Source organism: Maylandia zebra, linkage group LG7, assembly GCF_041146795.1.
Source record: "Maylandia zebra isolate NMK-2024a linkage group LG7, Mzebra_GT3a, whole genome shotgun sequence".
NCBI classification, from domain to species: domain Eukaryota; kingdom Metazoa; phylum Chordata; class Actinopteri; order Cichliformes; family Cichlidae; genus Maylandia; species Maylandia zebra.
The window spans coordinates 48,865,853-48,886,849 of record NC_135173.1 but is presented as its reverse complement, the minus strand read 5'-3'; the positions used below and the strand labels follow the sequence as shown (position 1 = coordinate 48,886,849).

Sequence of the window (20,997 nt, the reverse complement as noted above, 5' to 3'; positions counted from 1 at the left end):
ATTCTGCATGGTGGGGTTGCTTCAAGTTAACGAAACGCACAAACAGTCCTGGGCTTTTGAGATCTTTAAGAACGCCTTAAAACATCACGTAAAACTACCCAAATCGCGCATGTTTGTGGCGAATAATGCAACTAAATAATTATTTGTGTGTGCTGACTATGTGCAACATCAGTCTCTGCAAAACCAAAACTGGGGTTCATTACATCAAGGGTGCTTTCCCATAAAAGAGATGTTGTATTTGCTGTTCACAGGCTTCTAGTCTTCTTTAATGTTATTGCTCCCATTACCGGAGTCAGCTTTAGTCCTTTTTATTTTTGCTGACCAATGACATGCTGACACCCTAGAATATATTCAAAATGAGAAGCTGACTGAAAAGTGAACTTTACTTTTTGCATATATGTGCTTCTCCTGGCAGTTATAGACAGTCTGGAGCCATAGTGAATAATTTCTAGGATTTGTGATGTGAGCAAGAGAGTTACACTGAAATGCACTGTGTGCACATAAGTAATGATTACCTAACATATTCTTATAAAAAAAAGGTCAAATACATTATAGAGAGGTGTTACGTTATAGTACTGGTAGTACCGAAAGCACAGAGTTCCACATATCCCCATTCAGCCTATCAAATGCTAGCGCCAGTGCACAGGTGCCCGTATTATACTATTTCCTAGCATTTGTAATAACTTGATAACCTTGGGAACACTCAGCTTGTTCTTTTGTGGATTCACAAACACTTACTTGACGCTGGTAGCATATTGTGTGTTGACTAGACAGTATATGTTTTAAATTTTTGTAGAGAAGATTTGCTTCCCATGAACGTGTTACAACAAATTTTACACAAATGTAAAAGGAACAGATTTGAGTTTGAACACAGATCAAGTTAGGAAATCAGCAATGTGTAGGGTACCTTTGATCTTAATAATGATAAATCACCTCCAAGTCTCCAAGCACAGCCTCTGGCCTCAGTTCAGCTACACTGCACTCTTCATAATTATGTGGCTCCCTCCTGGACAGTGATACTTCATTTGAGAGGTTCAGGTTGGCATCTCGTATTAATTACATTTTTCCAAAGTGTTTTAATTTAAATCTGGAAACAATGTGGAAGAACACTTTGGTGCACACGTGGATAATGTGTTTAGTGGGGTGTTGCTGGTCAGTCAAGCTGCAGTCTAAAAATATTAAAATTAGCATAATGTAATTAATACATAAAAAAATAAGATGTCACACATTTCTCATCCTGAGGTCTAGACCAGACAAATCTGTGCTCTGTTTTGCGAGGCTTACTTTCTGACTCAGTCAGGTGATACTTTCGTAAAATGCTAGCATTAGCATGATAACATTTTTACATAAAGAACCCGACCTGACCTCACTGCTAACTGAAACTAAGTGTAAAACAAGCGTGACAAAATAAAATGTAGCTTGCTGAGCTAAGCATAATAAAGTATGGCCATTTATTGAATGAGCACTTGAGTACCAGTGTTGTTCACATTAATCAGATATTTTTATCCCTGTATTATCTCGTCTTGATATCTATGCAGTGTTTTACACTGCAGGGGTAGCCTGGGGATGGAATAGGGAACTATTTGTATATGTGTTTTATGGTGTGTATGTGTTTGTGGTGAGATGAGAAGGTGGGTTTTGTCAAAACATGTGCATTTGATATTGTTACCTGCTTAGGGATTAGCTAGTAGCTACAGCGCTGTGCAAAGGTCTTGAGCCACACTTCATTACTTTATATTTTTACAGGAACATGGGAAATAGGTGCAGCAATGTATTGAAACTTGTGCAGACTTAAATGGGAATACAGTATATAAGGCAAAAACATAGTTAGTACAATCCTAATAAGCTTGGAAATCTATATTTTCTAAGACAGCTTTTATTTTTCAAGAAAATCTGAACTGAATAAAGTCAAGCTTTATTGCCATTTCTTCTGTCTTCAGGGGTACTTCTGCAGGCTTCTTGAAGGACACTCAGAGGTCTTCTTTGAATGTTGGCTGCCTTTTATTCTGTTCTCCGTCAAGATGATCCCACACTGCTTAAATAATGTTGAGGTCAGGGCTCTGGGGAGATCAGTGCACGACTGATACTGTTCCATTGTGTGCTGTTCTATTCAGGTATCATTTTGCTGCATTGCTAGTGTGTTTTTCAGGCCATGATGAAAAATGCATACATTGTCAGTCGTGTGGTTTCCAGCTGGCATTGCATGGTCAATCTAGCGTCATTTTTCTGTGTTTGTAATTCAGTCAGTTTTAACAAGATGCCCAACACCACTGGCAGAATGAAGCGCCAAACAATGACAGCACCTTCACTGTGTTTCAGAGACACTCACTGTTGTACCTCTTTCCTGACCTCCTCCATACATATGGATGATGATTTGAACCAGAATTTTAAAATATCAATTCATCACTCTATAAGAACTGTTGCCACTGATTTTCAGTCCAGTTCTTGTGTAATTTGGCATTCATCAGCCTTTTCTGACCATTTCACTTCTTTAAGAATGGCTGCTTGACAGTCAGCCTTCCACTGACACCATTTCTGATGAGGCTCCAGTGAACAGTAAATGGATCAACTAAGGGCCCAGATGCAGGTCCTGTGTAAAGTTGTGTTGTCTCTGTCAATTTTTGTAACTAAAGAAGTGTTTTTGCAACACGCTGATACTAACAAAGGGCCTAAAAATACAATTTAAAGTTGGTTCTTTGATAAGTTGTCTGTTATGTGTGACCACAACGCTGGTTCATCCCTCAAGATTGTCCCTTTTTGAAGTTTGAACAATTCATAGATGGGTGTTAAGTAAATGAGGGGTGGGTCAGGACTTTCACACAGTACTTCAAATCTGATAGACTGCACTCTACTCATTGAGTTCAATATTTGTATGCATAATTGCTAACAAATAAATAAATAAAGTAGAGCTATGAAGCAGAACATAGTTGATGTCAAGCTGATCCTCAGATTTCCTAAAATGGGCACAGTGTTGATGCTGGATTAATGGTCCCATGCACAATTGAACATGTGGAAAACGGATGTCTGTCATTTTCTGAGTCCATCTCCCATCCTCTGGTAGAATGCCCTGAAGGTTAAGAAAGCAAGAGCAGATAGAACCTGGACACGCAAAGGGACCAGATGGACCCCCCCCTCAGACAAGTGTGTCATGCAGTATGGTTTTCATCAGTCACAGATATCGGCTTAATCCGCAAATATGAACCTTGTCCAAAGTCTCTTTTACAAACAGCAAATTGACAATTATTGATTTTGACTACAGACTTGGTTTTATTTCATAAGCTTTCGATCGGTTTGCTACGATTGGGTTTCATCGGTCTCCCGTTGAATAAAACTGTCTTCACGTCTGTTTTCATAAGAGATGGATTTCTAAGTAGCCTGTTTAGGTCTATAAAATAACAGACATGACATATACAACTACTGAAAAGGAAAGGAATAAAGATTAAAGAAGGCTTTAAGATCAAATCTTATTTCATGAATCGGGGGTATTTTCTGTCTTCAATTATGTTTTCTATTTATATCTACCCCTGATACCTAACATCTAAATAGAAAATCAGCAGCATCCATAAACATGTCTTCTCATGGAATGGAAAATGGAGGCGACTGATATAAGTAGATAAAGAGGACAGCGAATGAAATAGTTCTTCTATACCTCATTTACCAGCAGACCGCTTAGCGAGGCCATTGGCATTTCCGGGGGCAAGAGGGCAAAATGAATGTTCTTCATATCCGATGGTGACTCATAAAAAAAGGAGGCTGGTGACACAAGCATGCACAAGCACGCAAACATACACGCACATTCTTGTGTGGTCAGTGTGATTTATACCCAGAGCTCTTGGGCAACAGTCATGGGCCGTTGACTCTATGACAGCAGAACAAGAGAGAAATAACTTTAGGGTTGTGGTTATTGAGCAACAAACATTAACACAGAAGAGCAGAATAACAGGAAGCCAGCCTTGACCTCTGGGGTGAGAGGCAGAGGGGAAAAAAAGAGAACGCAAAGTATGGATGGTTCCCCATCTGGATTTTCAGGAAAACTTTTAGTTTGATGCTGAGCAGACTGAGGAACAGCGAAGATGACGATTTACAAATGATACAGGCCTTCCAAGTCCCTCAATTTGTGCCAAATATGTTCCTAACTTCATGGAATAATAAGACGACTTGTTCCACAATCTAAGAGGGAAAAAAACACCACGTGGAACATAAAAAGATGCATCACTTCCACAGTGCACAAAAGTGATGCGATAACAATGATGTAACTGAGTTTAAATTAAAAGCAGCCTATTTTCATCAGGGATATCTTAGGTCACAGGTAATGTGAGGAGAAAAAAAACATGTGAATTTACCAATTGAATACCCCCCCCCCCCCCAAAAAAAAAAAAGAAAAAACACAAAAAACCAGCCCATTAAAGGAGACAAAGAGCTGATTATGTAACATGCTCTTGCTCCCACTATCTTGCCGTTGTTTGTTGCATTCATCCATTTCTGTCCCATTTTTATCACAATCTCTGGCCACTCTCGCCCACCAGCAGTGATGACATTGCCTCAAACAAGGCCGCTGATTAATGCCACTTCTAAATAAGGCACATCCGGTTAGCTTTCCAATCCTCGTAATGTATCCATTAACCCCTTCCACCCTATTCTCCTGTCTCTGTCTCGCTTGCCTCACTCCAGATCTCCTCTGTGATGAATTGTGGCCTGCTAGGTAAACAGACCAAATGCATCATAAAAGCCAGTGGAGCGCAGTGTTATGCAGCATTTGCTTAGTAAATTCGTCGCTTCTGTCATGATACCACGCTCGCTTACTTGTGTGCTTCGGTGCCAGCTGCTTTGAGGGTGATTGAGGCATGAATAGTGGATGTTTCGGCATATGTTGCGTATATTCATCACACAATGGATATGCTTATCTTATTTTTGAGTGTAGATCAGTTCTGACTGATTTAATGAAAGCTCATTCCATGTGCAGGTGGGCTAAGGAAGACTCTGTAAGGAGTAAATCCAAACTAGTGACTGTGTCAGCCATGATGTGGCTGTGACTAGTGCCAGAAAACTTCTAGAATAACCCACTTAAACTCTGTCATCTATAGTCAGCGAACGGTGAGCGATGGGCAAGGAAAGCGATCTCTAATTGAGCTGGAAAAAGCCTCTGACCTTTTTTCTTGAGGAAAGAGGAAGTTTGTTGGAGAATATTTTGTCCCTGGCAACTTTATACAGGTTAGAATAAGCATGCGTGCACACATATTCATTCTAGTCTAGCACAATAGATCTCTGGCACACAGACACGCATACACAGTCCAGGTCAAATACCAGGCATTTATACCCACCCTCACCAGTGATCATACACCCTTGGCTGGATTAATTCAGCCTCCCAAGACTTGGATCCTCAGGTTAAACAGCAGTCTTCTAGCAGGGAGCAAAGTGAGCACGGTGATGAATGACTGCAGCCCCGTGTCCTGACACGTCTGATAAACGTGAACCAGCGGATCTGTTTTTAAACAATGTAGTCCTACCCACACATTTAACATCCATTCTCTGCGACCAGGGGAAAGCTTTCAAAATGATTAATAACAAATTTAGCCCTGTTCTGACAAGAAATCTGTAACATTGCTGGGTTTATCTTTCTTTTAAATAATAGCGTTTTGGCTTTCACACATGAAGGTTTTCTTTTGGTTTTTCTCCTGTTATGTCAAAATATGACAGGATTGTTACAGATGGATTCAAATTCTTGCAATAAGATATGAGACTAGAGAATACAGGGAGTTTCATATTAAGGTTGTGAGCAGTGTTGGTCAAGTTACTTGAAAAAAGTAATCAGTAACTAATTACTGATTACTTCCCCCAAAAAGTAATCCCGTTACTTTACTGATTACTTATTTTCAAAAGTAATTAATTACTTAGTTACTTAGTTACTTTTTAAAAACACGATTTACAACCTGAATAGGTGATAAAGCGATAGATCTTTCAGCCCAATTCTACTTTTTCTACATAATCCATCATACAAAATGTAATCAAATGGAAAAATCTCTTTTTAAAACTGGTTTTTATTAGTTTTAATCTTTTAACTTCATGCATCAAGCAAAATTTTTTTTGTGTTTACACTCACTCTTTCAAATAGATGCAAGTAAAACACAGCAGAAAATAAATAAAATCAAAGACTAGCGGTCCTTTTGCTCTATTTTGACCTGTAAAGCAGGAGTGGGGTAGGCGGAGGTTTACCCTGGTGCAGGTGTGCCGCGGTCAGTTGAAGAATCCGCGAGTTTCTCTGTGAATTTCCCATTATGTCGTAGCGCACTCGGTGCTTGCTTGGAAGTTTAGGGGTTTTTTTTTCCGCTGTAACAAGAAGTTTTCTTCCCACGCACAATGGACGCTAATGTTTTTGTCACTTTTTATGGAATCAAACTTAAAGTAACCCATATGGAAAAGAAATAGTAAAAACTTATATGTGATTACTCATGAAAGTGGCCACTTTCATGAGTAAATTATATAAGGCTTACATGATTTACTCATGAAAGTGGCCACTTTCTCATTACTTTCATACATTGTTTTAGTAAGTATCCAAAACATACAAGTTTCATTATATAATTTTTCAAGGGATCTTATATCTGTTTTCACTCTTATATGCTTTTCATACAAGTTTCACACAAGACAGATACAAACTTTATAAGATTTATATATATCTTTTCCATATCAGAATCAGAATCAGAATCAGAATACTTTATTGATCCCTGGGGGAAATTATTTTTTGTTACAGTGCTCCATTTTAAACCAACATTAAGACAAGACAGACAATACACTAACTAAGAATAGTACAATATATACATATATACATACATAAGTCACTTATAAATAAATATTTGGAAAAGAAACATGTGTAGTTGTAGCAGCAAACAGTGTGTTAAGTGGATGCGTTGTACAGGGAGATGGCCACAGGCAGGAATGATTTCCTGTGTCGTTCAGTGGTGCTTTTCGGTAATCTCAGTCTCTCACTGAACGAGCTCCTGTGACTGACCAACATGTCATGGAGTGGGTGGGAGGTGTTATCCAACATTGTCTTTATCTTGGACAGCATCCGCCTCTCCGACACCACCTTGAGGGAGTCCAGCTCCATCCCCACAACATTGCTGGCCTTACGGATCAGTTTATTAAGTCTGTTGGCATCTGCGACCCTCAGCCTGCTCCCCCAGCATGCAACAGCATAGAGGATCGCACTGGCCACCACAGACTCATAGAAAATCCTCAGCATTTTCTGGCAGATGTTGAAGGACCTCAGTCGCCTCAAAAAATAGAGACGACTCTGGCCCTTCCTGTAAAGTGCTGTGGTGTTTTTAGCCCAGTCCAGTTTATTGTCAATGTGTACTCCAAGGTATTTATAGTCCTCCACAATGTCAACACTGACCCCCTGGATTGAAACAGGGGTCAAGTGTTTCCTGGTCTTCCTGAAGTCCACGATCAGTTCCTTGGTCTATATGGGAAGGTCAGTACTTCCACGCTTTAAACGCTGCACACTCATACTCTCTCCCCTCGATATATGATCCATTGTTGATCTGCACACAGCTGTTGTCACAAACATCGCACTTGCTTATGTCACTGTCATGAGACATTCTCGCAAAAAATCACGGTTTTAGTAACGCAGCGGTCCTACGGGAAGTAACGGTAATCTAATTACCGTTTTTGCAATAGTTACAAGTAACGCGTTGCTGCCCATCTCTGGTTGTAAGCAATAAATTATTTACTGCAACTTAAAAACATGCTGCTGTTCATATTTAACTATTCTTACTTCATTTCTTTCAGCCACAAGTCAGACATGCACCCCGGTGACTTCAAAAGGTGAGAAAGGCAGTCCGTGGATCGTGAATGAGATTGGCTGTTGGACCAGTTTTGTCGGAGAGGACAAGGCAGAGGTCCACATCTTTAAACTGAACTTTAATAACCCGGTAAGCATGTCAAAGTTATTTGAGTCTATCTAAGTTAGATATAATAATCTGTAAAAATTGTCATCAAGTTAAAAAAAATCCAGTTTGACTGAGAGTGTTGTACACCGAGCTCGTCTGAACTTTATTATTTTTATGGAAAGAAGTAATAACCTGAAAAGTAGTGGTAAAATTCAAATAAAACTTTAGGTAAACATCACAATGTTGAAAGTTCAAATGTTTCACAATTAAACTGCTGCCATCTGTCAAGCACGGTTTAGTTGTCATTTAATCCCAAATTCCCCTGTGCGACAGGGATACGTTATCGTCTGCTCATTCATCATACTTCTTAGCTGATGGAACAGTATGTCAGGTGCTGTCATGCTGAAAAGGAGAAAGCTCTGCACCTATGTTCACCTCACAGTTCACAGCATTCCTAAAATGAAATGTTTCATTCCACTGAACTATCATTACACTGAGTTTAATGATGCTCATTTACTTATTTATAGAGTTATCAGATGTTATGCAATGTGGGACAGTATTAAAGCTGAGTCAGTTTTAAAAACTGACCATACCCAGTAAAAAGAAGCATGCACTGTGATTATGCACATTTAACTTTAAATATATCATTTTTTTTTTGCATGATATTTTCTATGACGTATGATTTCAGCTGTATTAGAGCTAACAGCTAAATTCAATCGTAGATAGAAACAAAACACCACAAGAACTTTTGCAATCAACAGTCCAAAATTCAAAATAAATACTTCAACTAAAACTTGCACAAAATCAAAACCCCTTTTATACAGTATGTGAGTAATCACCAGTTCAACCAATCTCCACAATATGCAGAACTACACTCATCAAAAGCACCAGCAAACACCCTCCTTTCCCTTTCTTGCGCCATCTCTAAACCTTGGTGTAACTGGCAAAATATCAGACAGCTTGTTGCAATTTTTGGCCTTGAAGTAAATGGAAGATTGTGTAACGGCAGAGCTTGTTTTAGGGACGAAGCCCTCATTGTTAGCAGTTGACCTTTAGTTTCTAATCAATAGGCTTCAGCAAGATTTACAAAGCTTATAATGATGGCAGTGCAGTTATTTCTCAGTACCTTGACAAAAATTAATTCTCAGAGTTCAGCACTTTACTGATTATGTCACAGTAATTATGCAGTTTTTACTTCTTGTCTATAACTTTTTGGGCTTTTCGATGTTGTGACGGGGGCTTTCAGAGACCAGCGCGAACGATGAATGTTCCTTATTCATTTCTAAAAATATCAATGCTACATTTGAGCATGTTCTTCTAACCAAGTGAAGCATCCAAAAAAACACCTCAGTGTTCGAACACATCGTTTGACACCGTCCCACACAGAGTGAGGTCATTAATTTCGCAAGAAATAAAACTGGCATAGGATGGAGCATATAATTTACACACTTGATATAGTTTGACAGATATGATTTTATTCAGTTTAATGTGTTCAAATTAATGAATAACAGTGTTAAAAGCACTGCATAGACCATTAAACACTCCTCTTCTTTATGTAAATTAATGACCTGTGAATAAAAAGAAAATACATAATGACTTAATTATGAAGGAAATATGTTAAAGTATTCCTTTTTAAAAAAAATGTAAAACAGTCTGTGTGCTTTACTGTATCAGACATTATGCTGTGGTGAGGTAAATAAGTGCAGCTTCAAAAGAGTTTTATTCCTTTTAAAGGCACATTTTCAGCTGGATGGGAAAGGATATATTTTAGTATTCAAATTAGAAAAAGAACAGGTGTAATTGTATGAATTAATGATGGCTGAGCTCCTTTAGAACTTGGGTAATGTGCATACGTGTTCACAGTGCCTTGCCTTAAAATGGATGGATGTTATTGTTTAGTTGTCAAACCTGCGGCTTTCCTTCTGTGACAACTCATAATGTCGTTGTAACGCAGAGATGTAAAGACCTTGTATTACCGCGGAAGCACTAGCTGGTAGTCGGGCCGTACGCGTGTCTTAGTGCAGTTGAACATAATCCACAAAGTCCGCTTGTAGTCGAAAAACAAACAGGCAAACGTTTATTTCCACAGTTTGAAATACAGTGATCCATTTCTGAGTAAACTAAGAGATGATTAGACCTTTATCCTATACACCTTGAGTTAGCAAAGATGCACTGCTACCTGTCTTATGTAAAGTCTTGATAAGGAACAGCTTTTGTAGGTTGTAAAATCTGTCATGTGATCTGGGATCTTACTGCTGATGTGTGTCAGGCATGAAAACAAAACTGTAGGCTAAAAAAGTCCTATGGGGGATCAATGTGTGGAACCTGGCATTTTATGAGAGACACTTAAGGCTAAAGATAATAGTGTATCTGGTATGTTTTTAAAAAAATGCACATTTTACCGTATTTGGTCATCATTGTGCGCAGACTTTCCCTGACTCTGAATAAATAAGCTTTTAAACATCTTCCCAGATTACAAAACATAAACACACTCCTTTCCCAACTTTATCAGCCTGATAACTAGCTAACCATTAACAGATGCCAGATGTGACAGAAACGCAGCTTTTTTCAACCCCTTTTAAAAGCCACATTGTTCAATTTTGGTCTGTGTTTAAAGAATTCATTTTCCAGCTAAACAAACATATGCAGTAATTGCTGATAGGGTATTGGGATGTTTTGATTTTCAAACTTTTTGCTTCAGGGAATGTCAGTGAAAAGTAATTCTAGAAAAGTTCTAATCTATATGTTGTTATTGTTCGGCCAGACTCCATTTTTCACTGTCCAACATTGTCGGTCAGCTCGCATTAGTCATTTCTTTATCAGTGTCCTTTGTTTGTTTGCTTGCTTCTGCTGTTTGTTTTCACTTAGACTATGTAGTATTTTTGCACAACTTCTGTTAAGCAAATGCTATTTATTGATCATCCCGTTTTATTTTTCACTGTATTGGTTTTTCGCCGTCATCTGGCAGAGATTATGAGAATGGAAAAGCAGATGTGTGCAGCCTCGCTAAGACATTGTCACAGGATGGTGAAATACAATCCCTGCCTGCCCATCCATCAGCTCCAGAATTAATAAAAGCCTCAAGGTCCTTTCCTTTAACCTCTCCCAGGAAAGCCATTGAGAATCCTGTCATCCTTTAGCAGAAACGTTTACCAGCAAGCTAAACTGATTCAATTTGATTTCCACTGGAAAATGTTATGATATACAAAGAATCATTAACACAAGCGTCCTTAAGAATGAAGCTTGGTTACCTCACATATGGTTTTGTGCCTTTCTTTGCTTCGAGTAATGCTGCTAACATTGTGCAAGCACATCATTGTCTTTGTCTCAAAGACACAGTTACTGCTGCAAATGTCGTCAGGTCTTTAGTCTCATTTAATGGACTGTAAATCAGAAGAAAATGCAGTTTGATGACAAAACAGATTTAAAGCATATTAGAAAGGAAATGGTTCTCGGTCTTTTTATTAGGCCCGAAGAGTAAAATTAGGCACATTATGTTCTGTGGGAGAGGAAGAAAAGTTAATTGCGTCAAGTTCTAAGTGTAGTTTGTGGAAAGAATGGCGCAAGCTCTCTGATTTTAAAAAAAGGTGAACTCTGTTTGAGACTGGTGAGAGTTCACAAAAGGAATTTGGTCTGCGATCTGTGTGATCCACTCAACACTGTGCATAATTGGCATATCCTGGTCTCTTGATGGGACCACGAGTGGACGTTTTATCATATCAAAAAGCCAGAAAAAAGTGGACATGTGACCTCTTAACACATACCCCTTATCTGCTTTTGGCTGTCTGTTTATATAAAAAAAACTGTTCTTGTAAACAAAAAGAAAGGGGAACATATTCATCTTATGCCAGACTGTCCAGTCAAAAGGGAGGTTTGCTCTTGGATCCTCTTTTCTTTGTCCTCCAAATTGTCTTATCACCTTCTTCCCCATTCCTTTATTTTCATACTGATTTACAACCTGCCAGGAACAGTTGACTGTCACAGTTTGACCCCACAGAGAATTATAGAGGGAGCATCAAGGGGGTACACAGTCAGAGAGAATTCACTGGGAGGAGCCGCTTGTACAGGACTCATTGATGTCACACAGAGGCTTGGATAGTCAGGCTCTTGGCACAAGGCCGAGACGAGACCAAGAGAGCCAATTCAAGCCAAGGGAGAGAGTCAAAAGAATAACTGGAAACTGCATCAGCAAAGGCCCTTCAAAAAATGCTCTGAAGAAAAGAAAAAAAACCTGAAAAGGAAAACAATTGTATCTTGAAAGCACAGGAACAAAAGCAGCAAAGGTGAGTGATCAGGGTCAGAGTTCAAAAGGAAAGAAAGAAAGTCACAAAAGGATGAAGGGAAGTTAGACAGAAAGCTCATTAGAAAGGGGTATTTAAGGAAAACACCGCCGAGAGTTATCTTTGTATGAAGCACAATGAAGTCAGGAGGAAATGCCGTTCATTCATTTGCTCTACGCACATGCAACACAACAAGTGAGGCACAAACTAAATGTTACAAAAGAACCTCAGACCTCTCCAAGGTTAGTCTGTCTTCAGGGCAATCTAGCTGTATTCTTTTTCTTTTTTTTAAAATTTAATAATATATACCGTGCACAGAAGATGGAATCAAAAATGTGATTTCCTGTGGCTCACCTTGCCACATTCACACAGTATTGCACATGTTATGCATTTATAGAGACTGACACATGGAAATCATATACAGCAGTAGCTCATATTTTATGGCCACCTTCTGCACTGTTGCAGACAACTAGCATTATACGGTATGCTAATATGTTAGCCAATTATTTTTCAACACCCTTTGCAGGATTTTTTTTCGGCCTGTGATTTGATCTTATAGCCCCTGTCTTATTCACTGATATCTGAGTTTCCTGTGGGCTATCACAGGAATTTTAAATTCCCCAACTTGTAGAACTGGGTCTATCTTTACATTCAAAGTGAGTGTGATGCTATTATGATGGGCAGAGCAGCATTTGAGTACTTGGATATCTAACAGCTTTAGACACTGTGTTCCAGGTTCTTGTGGTAAGTTATTATTTTCATGCCAAACCCTCTGCCTGTAGCGAACATGTTTCTTTTATAAGTAGTCCTAACACCACTGATCTATTCAGATAAATTCCACTGTATCTTCACCTGGGACTGCAGTCACCCCTTTTAGACATTTTTCCTTTCAAACTGGGGACTGAAACCATTTATAAGATGCAGAAGTCATTAAGCACAAGCCTGCATGTACTAGACACCGGTTAAAGCTTGTGTCTCACTGTGTGTGTATATCAGTCCTTCTGTCCATAGCACTCAGCGTGCAAGGCTGTCTTTGAAATTCATCTGTGTTTGGTTTATAGGCAATTTGTCCATGGTCTCTTTAGACTTAATTTGCTCTGCTCTGTATGCGCCTGAAAATTTCCATAGCTTCAACCTGAGCTCATCACAATTCTCTTGGATCACACTCTGGCAACATCAGGTATCAAGTAAATGAATTTGATATGAGGGCGTCTTACTGTTTCCCCAGCAAGCTCATTGTCTCACTAACAGGTTCTGTCTGAAAACAATCTGCCTTCAAATACACACAATATAACAGAATAAAGCATTTGGTGTCAAGAAAAAGTTGTGAATGTTAACCTCCCATAAAAGCCTCACATTGGAGCAATACTTCCAAGTTTTTCCCCCCTTCTTCTTCTTCTTTTTTAAAGCTGTTGTTCATTTCTAATGCACTGAGTCATAAAATTGAGCTGATTACAAATCCATGACTCTTTCACTTTTCTAAACCTAATTATCTTGGGTCTCTTGCGGAAGTAAAAAGACCTGGGATTCATTGGAATTAAGTCTGTCGAAAAAATAAAAAGTCTTTAAACCCAGACTTATTATTCCACATTCAAAAGGTTTACTCACCACCACTTACATCCATAAATCTCTGCAGCACCAGCTTTGCCAAACGCATATGCGAAGCATAGTAATTAAGGCTGATTCATAGTGTGACTGGGGTGGTGATTAGCAAATCACATCACCATTATGTTACTGTGGTTAAAATATAGTTAATTGGATATTACATTATGTGTTGAATTATGTTAATGGTGTTTTATATGTAATATGCCTCATAACAACCACCAAGGTTAGCCATTGTTAAGGCAGCAGGTTGTGAATGAAACGAAGTAGATAAATTAATAATAAGACTGTACATAAGTAATTCTGACTACACCTTTAGGGATAGTTTTAATGCAACCAAGACACAGAGTATACATTACACAAATGCATCTAATTGCACATCTGGTAAATAATTAATTTTATAGCTTTACATGTTTTTTATGTCTCCTCCCTTGCATTGCATAGAAATGTAATAATAGAACCAAGCTACATTACCTCATAAATATCAGCGTCAGCTCAAAAGCAGGCATTTGAAGACTGTTTTCTTCTTGCCTGTTTTTGACTCTCTTCAAATGAGTGGTTGCACGTGTGTCTGGAGCGATCCACGTGTTGACATCTCATGGTTGCGAAAATAAGGAATAGTCACGTCCCCCCTGCTGAGATTTCCTCCAGCATGGAAATTAAATCAAAGTTGTGCGGTATTAAATTGGGGTTGGAACTATTTTTGTGTGCTGCAAGTAAAATATCTCCCTCCTCTGTCAACTTGAGGCCTATTAATTTAATGACAGATAGGGAAGGTTGCAAATTGGTGAGCAGCTCTACCCAAGACCTTCAAAGTTTGAGCAGTGTTGAATTGTGATTCAGTGCAAAATGACCATAATAATGTTGGTCTTTTTATTTGCTCTCTGAAGTTTCAGAACTTTTCATTCTTCATGTCACAGGTTAGAAAATGCTTAAATCGCATTTGTGATGTTTTTCATCTTAAGCCAGTGTAATAATGTTTGAATTTCAGGAAAATGCTACGTTTCAATTTTGCCTGTGCTAAAGGTTAATTCTTGTCATTTCATTACAGGATATTTTTCATTGTCTACATTAATTCATCCCCGCAAAAATGATGTAGCATAGCTGCTATGTATTCTGTTTTCCTTTCTTTTTTCATTCTGCTTTATGATAACACAATCAAAAATTATACAATGCGAGCCAGAAGCATTGCTTGAAGTGCTTCTCAAACATTTTAATGTTTTGATTTTATTTCTGTATTACGTGGCACATACACAACGTGGAAGGCTTTCCAGAAAACTTCTAATAGACAGTGCAGTAGTTCCCATATGGCTAAACATTGGGACTGAATATTTATAACACTTGATTGCTTTGTCTTTCGTATCAGTCCCAATCTTCCACCTGGAGATGTATACCACCTTCAGACATCATTTGCCTGCAACACTTTCTGAACCTGCAAACTATTTGGAAAGTTGTTAGCTTTCATATGTAAAGCAGACTTTCCACTGTAAAAATAGACGCTGCGTTTAAAACTTCAGTCTGAACTTATATGAGTAGATATAACAGCTGCATTGTGTGATTTTCTATTTTTATTCTTGTAATAATTTGTGTTTTTTTTCCTTTCAGGAAAATGTCATATTTCAAATTAACTTGACTGATGCAAAGCCAATGCACCTTATCCTCACATCTGCAGAAACAGCTTATGGTTTATGCTATCTCAACAGCGAGGTTCACTTGTATGTAAGTAATGCATCTTTGTTTTTCTGTACTACCGTGCGCACATGCAGTTTTTTGCTTTTCTTTTGAATGCACATTTGGGACTGAACCTGGAAATAAAATGCCACCTTTGGCCCACTTTTATTTAACCCTGATTACACATACTGCCTCAGCTGTAACATAAGGTTGTTAAAGAGTCACTAACTAATCATAAAAAAAGATCAGGTTGTGGGGATGCCACTACAAGTAGTTAGTTTTATCCGTAATGCATGATTTTCACATGTCTCCAGATGTGCTTGTCTATCGCCAGCTGTTTTCACACACAGTCAAGCTGACACAGCTGTGCAGCTCTGTGAGTCTGTTTGGAGAGACAGTAAACTATGTTGATTTTGCAGTGTTGATTCCCCAGTGGCCCCTCTGTAGTGAAATGTTACAAAAGAGCAAGCAGTTTTGTATTTTGTGTCTTTTACCCTCCACACTATAAAATCGTAAGAGAAGTTTTAGAGAGTATCGAGGAAGGCTGATGCTGATGGCACTGGCCATAAAATTAATGTTCCAATGAAACCGGAGATTCTGACTTTTATACACTGTTCTTAGATTATGTTTGTGGACTGAACCCAGGAAGAACTTGAAACTTTTATTCCATTGTGTGCTTAAGTGATAATGTCAGGGCAAAATGCTACAGTGGTAATTAAAAACATAAACCAGGATTTAAATAGCACTGAGATGGGCAAATAAATGAGATTGCCTCTAACTAGGCTATTATTTCTAAATATGTTATTGATGAAGCTCCTCATTGCTAAATGAAAAATGTTGCAGTATCTGTACATAAGGACCCTTATCCTCATGAGAAATTGTAATAACTGTGATTAAATCAATATTAAAACCATTAGGCATCTGATGCTGTTGAGGGCTATAGAAAGTATTTGGTTTTTAAAGTCACAGTGCAGCACTGTACAACTACACAATGATTGTAACACTTTGTGCTCCCAAAGGAAGGATGGAGGTGTTTTTCCTACCTTAGAGTAAACTGAATTTAGATTTGAAACATCCTCGGGAGATAGAATTACACTGAACATTTAATCGTCTTTATTTCTTTCCACAAACTTTGCCAATCTAGTTTAAAACATTTTTTCGCCTGGATTGTGTCACTGTTTTTGTCTTGAGAACAATTAACATTGGATTTTAAAAACAAACAAAAAAAAGGAAGAAAGAAAAAAGCTAAATCTCACTGTCCTTTTCGTGAAGTTAGTGTTTTGTATTTGTCGGATTTAAGAAGCCATGATACGCTTGAAAAACAATGAAATGTTTGGAGGAATGTCACCAATTACTGATATGCTGACAGCAGTGTGATAGCACATCCTGTATCATGTCCTGTCGAGAGCCTAGACAACATTGCCTGTGACTGCAGGATGTTTTTGTGGGATGAGCCATATCACTGGGGGATAATAGCGCTTTACTGCAGATTGCATTGTAAGAGAATCAGCATCTGGTCAGCATCTGAGAAAGTACGTCACCAGCTTGACAGCTTGGCTCAGTGTCACAGCTCTTGTTGACCTCCCATAGCTGACCCGAAAACATGTGGCGACAGCAGCGTTTTATCTGTAACGTCTTGCAGCATTTTTTAACGATCTTACGTGACAGCTTGTTAGTTGAAAAAGCTTCTTTTTTTCTCTCTCCACCAGATTTCAAACAATTTGTAACAAACTTAACATAATTAAAATACTTATACAAACTGATAACATTTTATGGAGGAATGCCCAGCTTCTGACATGACACTATACAATTATTGCATGGAGTAACTGATGGGTAGTAGAAGAAGAAATTCCTGTAATCCTCAGCAAACAGAAAGGCTCATTTATTTCAAAAGGAAGGTTCCTTGATCATTACTGGAAGAATTCGCAATAACAAACTGATATTACTGATACTAATGTGAGTTAAATTCCGCTGTGGTCATTAAAATTATTGCCATTGTTATTTCCTTTTTTCTTTCCATCCTGCCTTTGAGGCCTTCCCTGTCTGTCGTGACTAACTTGCCTCCTTTTATTTCTGTCGTTTCCCTTCACGCTATTTTTGATCGCACGTCAATCAAATATTTATGTAGAAAGACTGATGACTCCCTCAGGCTTCCTCGGCTTTCACCAACCACCCCCCCCTTTCCTTGTGACGCAAAAGCTTATTTTGGTCAGATGCTATGTTATGCCAAACATCTGTTGAATGTGTTCACCTCTAGTTGAAGGACCAATTGGCATGGTAGTTGTAGTAATGTGCTGAACAGTTAAAGAAACACTGATGACCGCCCAAAACGCATAAGAGCTGTTAATTTTAGAGTGTTCATTTAAAACTTCAATGTAAAACTTCAGATACAGCTAACTGAAATATTCAGAGCAAGGCAAAAAGTTAATCTGAAATTGAAATTAGGGGTGGGCGGTATAAACGGTATACGGTAGAAATGATATAAATTTGGCCAAAGGTAGAGATTTTGACTACACCGCTCTACCGCGATAGCGCATATTGATGGTGTCATCAAGCTGTGCCTGTTTTGGTCGAAAACATTGCAGCGGCTGCAAACAACATCATCTGCAAATTATGCCGTGCCACAGTAATAGCAAAGAGATTAAGCACTTTTGGAATATGGGGAAAGCCAAAAACTGCGCTTCCTCCACATCTGTACCATTAATTCATTAATGCCGAATTCTCTCACAGATGCTCTATTACCATGTTGTTGCAGTATATTAATGACTAACCTCGTATTGTGGATGGATTATCTCAGTTGTTCTCCTGACTGAAGTTTGGTCCGTTTACAACACCCTTCCATGCAATTGCATTTGTCCCTAACCACCAGAAACCCTCACCTTAACTTTTATCGAGTGGAAAAAAGTTCGTCGTTCAGCTTCACTGTGCTAATGTTATGCTAATATAGCTGTGTCACTAGCGATCACGTAGGACATCATTATATACCACCTAGTCCAACTTCAGTAACCCTACAAAAGTCACTGCTGTCTTCATTTATGTTGGAAGCGATAGCAGAGCTGTACATTAAAATTTTGTCAGAAATCTCTCAGTCAGAACATGCTATACCATGTTTAGGTAGAAACTAGTGAGCTAACTTCCTGCTAACTTTTAACTCTGTTGAATTTAATAAATTCTGTTTTCATGGATCCCTGGATGTTAAACTTAATTGTTACACCTGGTAAAGCAGCAACGCTGATCATTTTATTAAAGATGAAAGAATTTAGACAGTTTTTAACTCTCTGAAGCTGACGTTTTAGACCCAGATTACTCCGCGAGGCTCCTGACTACATTAGCCGTAATGCTCCAACAATCCATCAAGCAGTGCGCCTTCATAGCTTACCAAAGTCATACTAAAACATTTTTTGACAGATTACTGCGCGCTGTGTGCTACGTAAAATTGGTTCGAGGTCAATAAGCACAACCAGAATTCATAGATAAGGGACACTGTCGATTTTTGAGAAAATTAAAGGATTTTAAGTGTGCCTTATATTGTGTAAAATACGTTATACAGAAGAAAATAATATATCGTGGTATATATCGTTACTGCACATGTATGGCGTTATTTTTGTGCCACTATTCTGAGCGCATGTAAAAAAAAGTTTTATAACCTTGATATGTAAAAATGTGCTCAATAAATAACAATTAAAAAAAGAAACCATGGGCTCCAGGTTTATTTTGGGCTCAATCTTTAATGAATTTCTATCTAGGCTGAGTTGTTCTTCTCTACTTGAGTGCTCCAAGAGCTAAAGAAGAAAAAAAGCACTGCACCTCTTCAGTGCATTCAGTGCCACACAATGAATGGAGAACAGCTAATTTTGAAGAAATAGGTTATACCAATCCAATGACATCACTGGCCAAATAAAAGAAAATGTTATTTCAATTAGGGCTGGGCGATATGGCCTAAAATCCATATCACGGTATAATGTGAATCATGTGTATGGCGTTATTTTTGTGCCACTATTCTGAGCGCAAGTAAAAACAATTTGAGCGCACGTAAAAAAAAGTTTGCAGGTGCAAGTGTTGCATTTTGAGGAGAAATTTATTTCGAGCAAAGAAAAGCTAAATTTGAGTGAACAAAATTCATTGCTGCGTGCAAAAATGTATTTCAGTGTTTGCTATTATCCACACACACACACAATAGCAGCCCCTGTCGCTCAGTTTTTGCATTAGCGCTTGCTTGCAATGTGCTGCTTGCGCTCTCGAAATTTCTGCCCGTGCGCGTTCAACTCTTTCTGTGCACCGTTATATTTGTGCCACAAAGCCAGCCAATCACAGACTTGGATGCAAAAAAAATCTGATTATAACCTATTTCTTCAAAATTAGCTGTTCTCCATTCATTGTGTGGCACTGAATGCACTGAAGAGGTGCAGTGCTTTTTTTCTTCTTCAGCTCTTGGAGCTCTCAAGTAGAGAAGAACAATTCAGCCTAGATAGAAATTCATTAAAGATTGAGCCCAAAATAAACCTGGAGCCCATGGTTTCTTTTTTTAATTGTTATTTATTGAGCACATTTTTACATATCAAGGTTATGAAAGCCTACTCTTAACAATCTTAGCAATCCCTATTCCTAAAGCCTTCCCCTACTTTCTTATTCATGCAAAACATAATATAAACTCCATTATTTCCCATTGGCCCAGACGAGGAAACAGCAGTGTCTAGTCGTTGGGATGGATGTATATATTTATACCTTGTATGGAGCCAGATTCCAGCCGACCGTGGTGACGCACAAAGCTAAAAAAGGTCCCATTTCCTGGCCCCACACAGGAAGCAAAGGAAAGACCTTGGCTCCAACAGGGTTGTGCAACTGGCCTCGTGGACACTTAACCATAATAAACATTTCTTTTTAACAGGGCCCTGCTAGGAGAATAGGGGGAAAGTTGGGTGTGGAGGGTAAGAAAAAGTATAATGAGATTGATGGCCAAATATGTTTGATCTAACTAATTCTAAGCAGACAAGAGGTAAATAAAAATACAGGCAAAGCTGACTCATACAGTTCTGTGTAATCATAGCAACGGGTAGTGGACATGCCTTTTAGGACCTGATTTTGCTCTGTGCTTTCTGAAAATTGCATTAAATGAAGGTAATGAATTTGTTTTTTGCCTTTTCTCTCCAGACAAACCAAAACTCCACAATTACACTACACAATGCCAAGGAACCAAGTTTTCAGAGAAATTTCCATTTGATACAAGGTTTACCCTCCGAAGAGGAGGAGCTGATCAAATGGGCAACAGAGACGTTTGGGGGTGTGACTTCATTCACTACTCTTAGTAATGTGGATCATATCACATCAACAGGAACACAAGGTGAGAGACATTTGTGTAAAGGTGATTTTGGGTTAATTTTTATTACAATCATCTTCTAAACCATCCATTTACTTGTAAGGCATGGAAATGTGCCATACACACATTATGAAATAAAGATGAAGATCTCTCTCTCTCTCCCATATTTATATATATATATATATATATATATATATATATATATATATATATATATATATATATATATATATATATA

At 38.4% G+C, this 20,997-nt stretch overlaps 1 protein-coding gene across 2 annotated transcripts in view; it reads left to right on the top strand.

The window, feature by feature from the left end:
* Window positions 1-20,997, top strand: part of eng (endoglin) — a 45,647-nt gene that overhangs the window by 10,925 nt on the left and 13,725 nt on the right. For both annotated transcript variants that reach the window (XM_004549571.5, XM_004549572.5), the window contains exons 3-5: window positions 7,789-7,931; window positions 15,377-15,490; window positions 20,594-20,783. In XM_004549571.5, coding sequence (XP_004549628.3) covers window positions 7,789-7,931; window positions 15,377-15,490; window positions 20,594-20,783 — 447 coding nt within the window. The remainder of the gene's footprint in view (window positions 1-7,788; window positions 7,932-15,376; window positions 15,491-20,593; window positions 20,784-20,997) is intronic.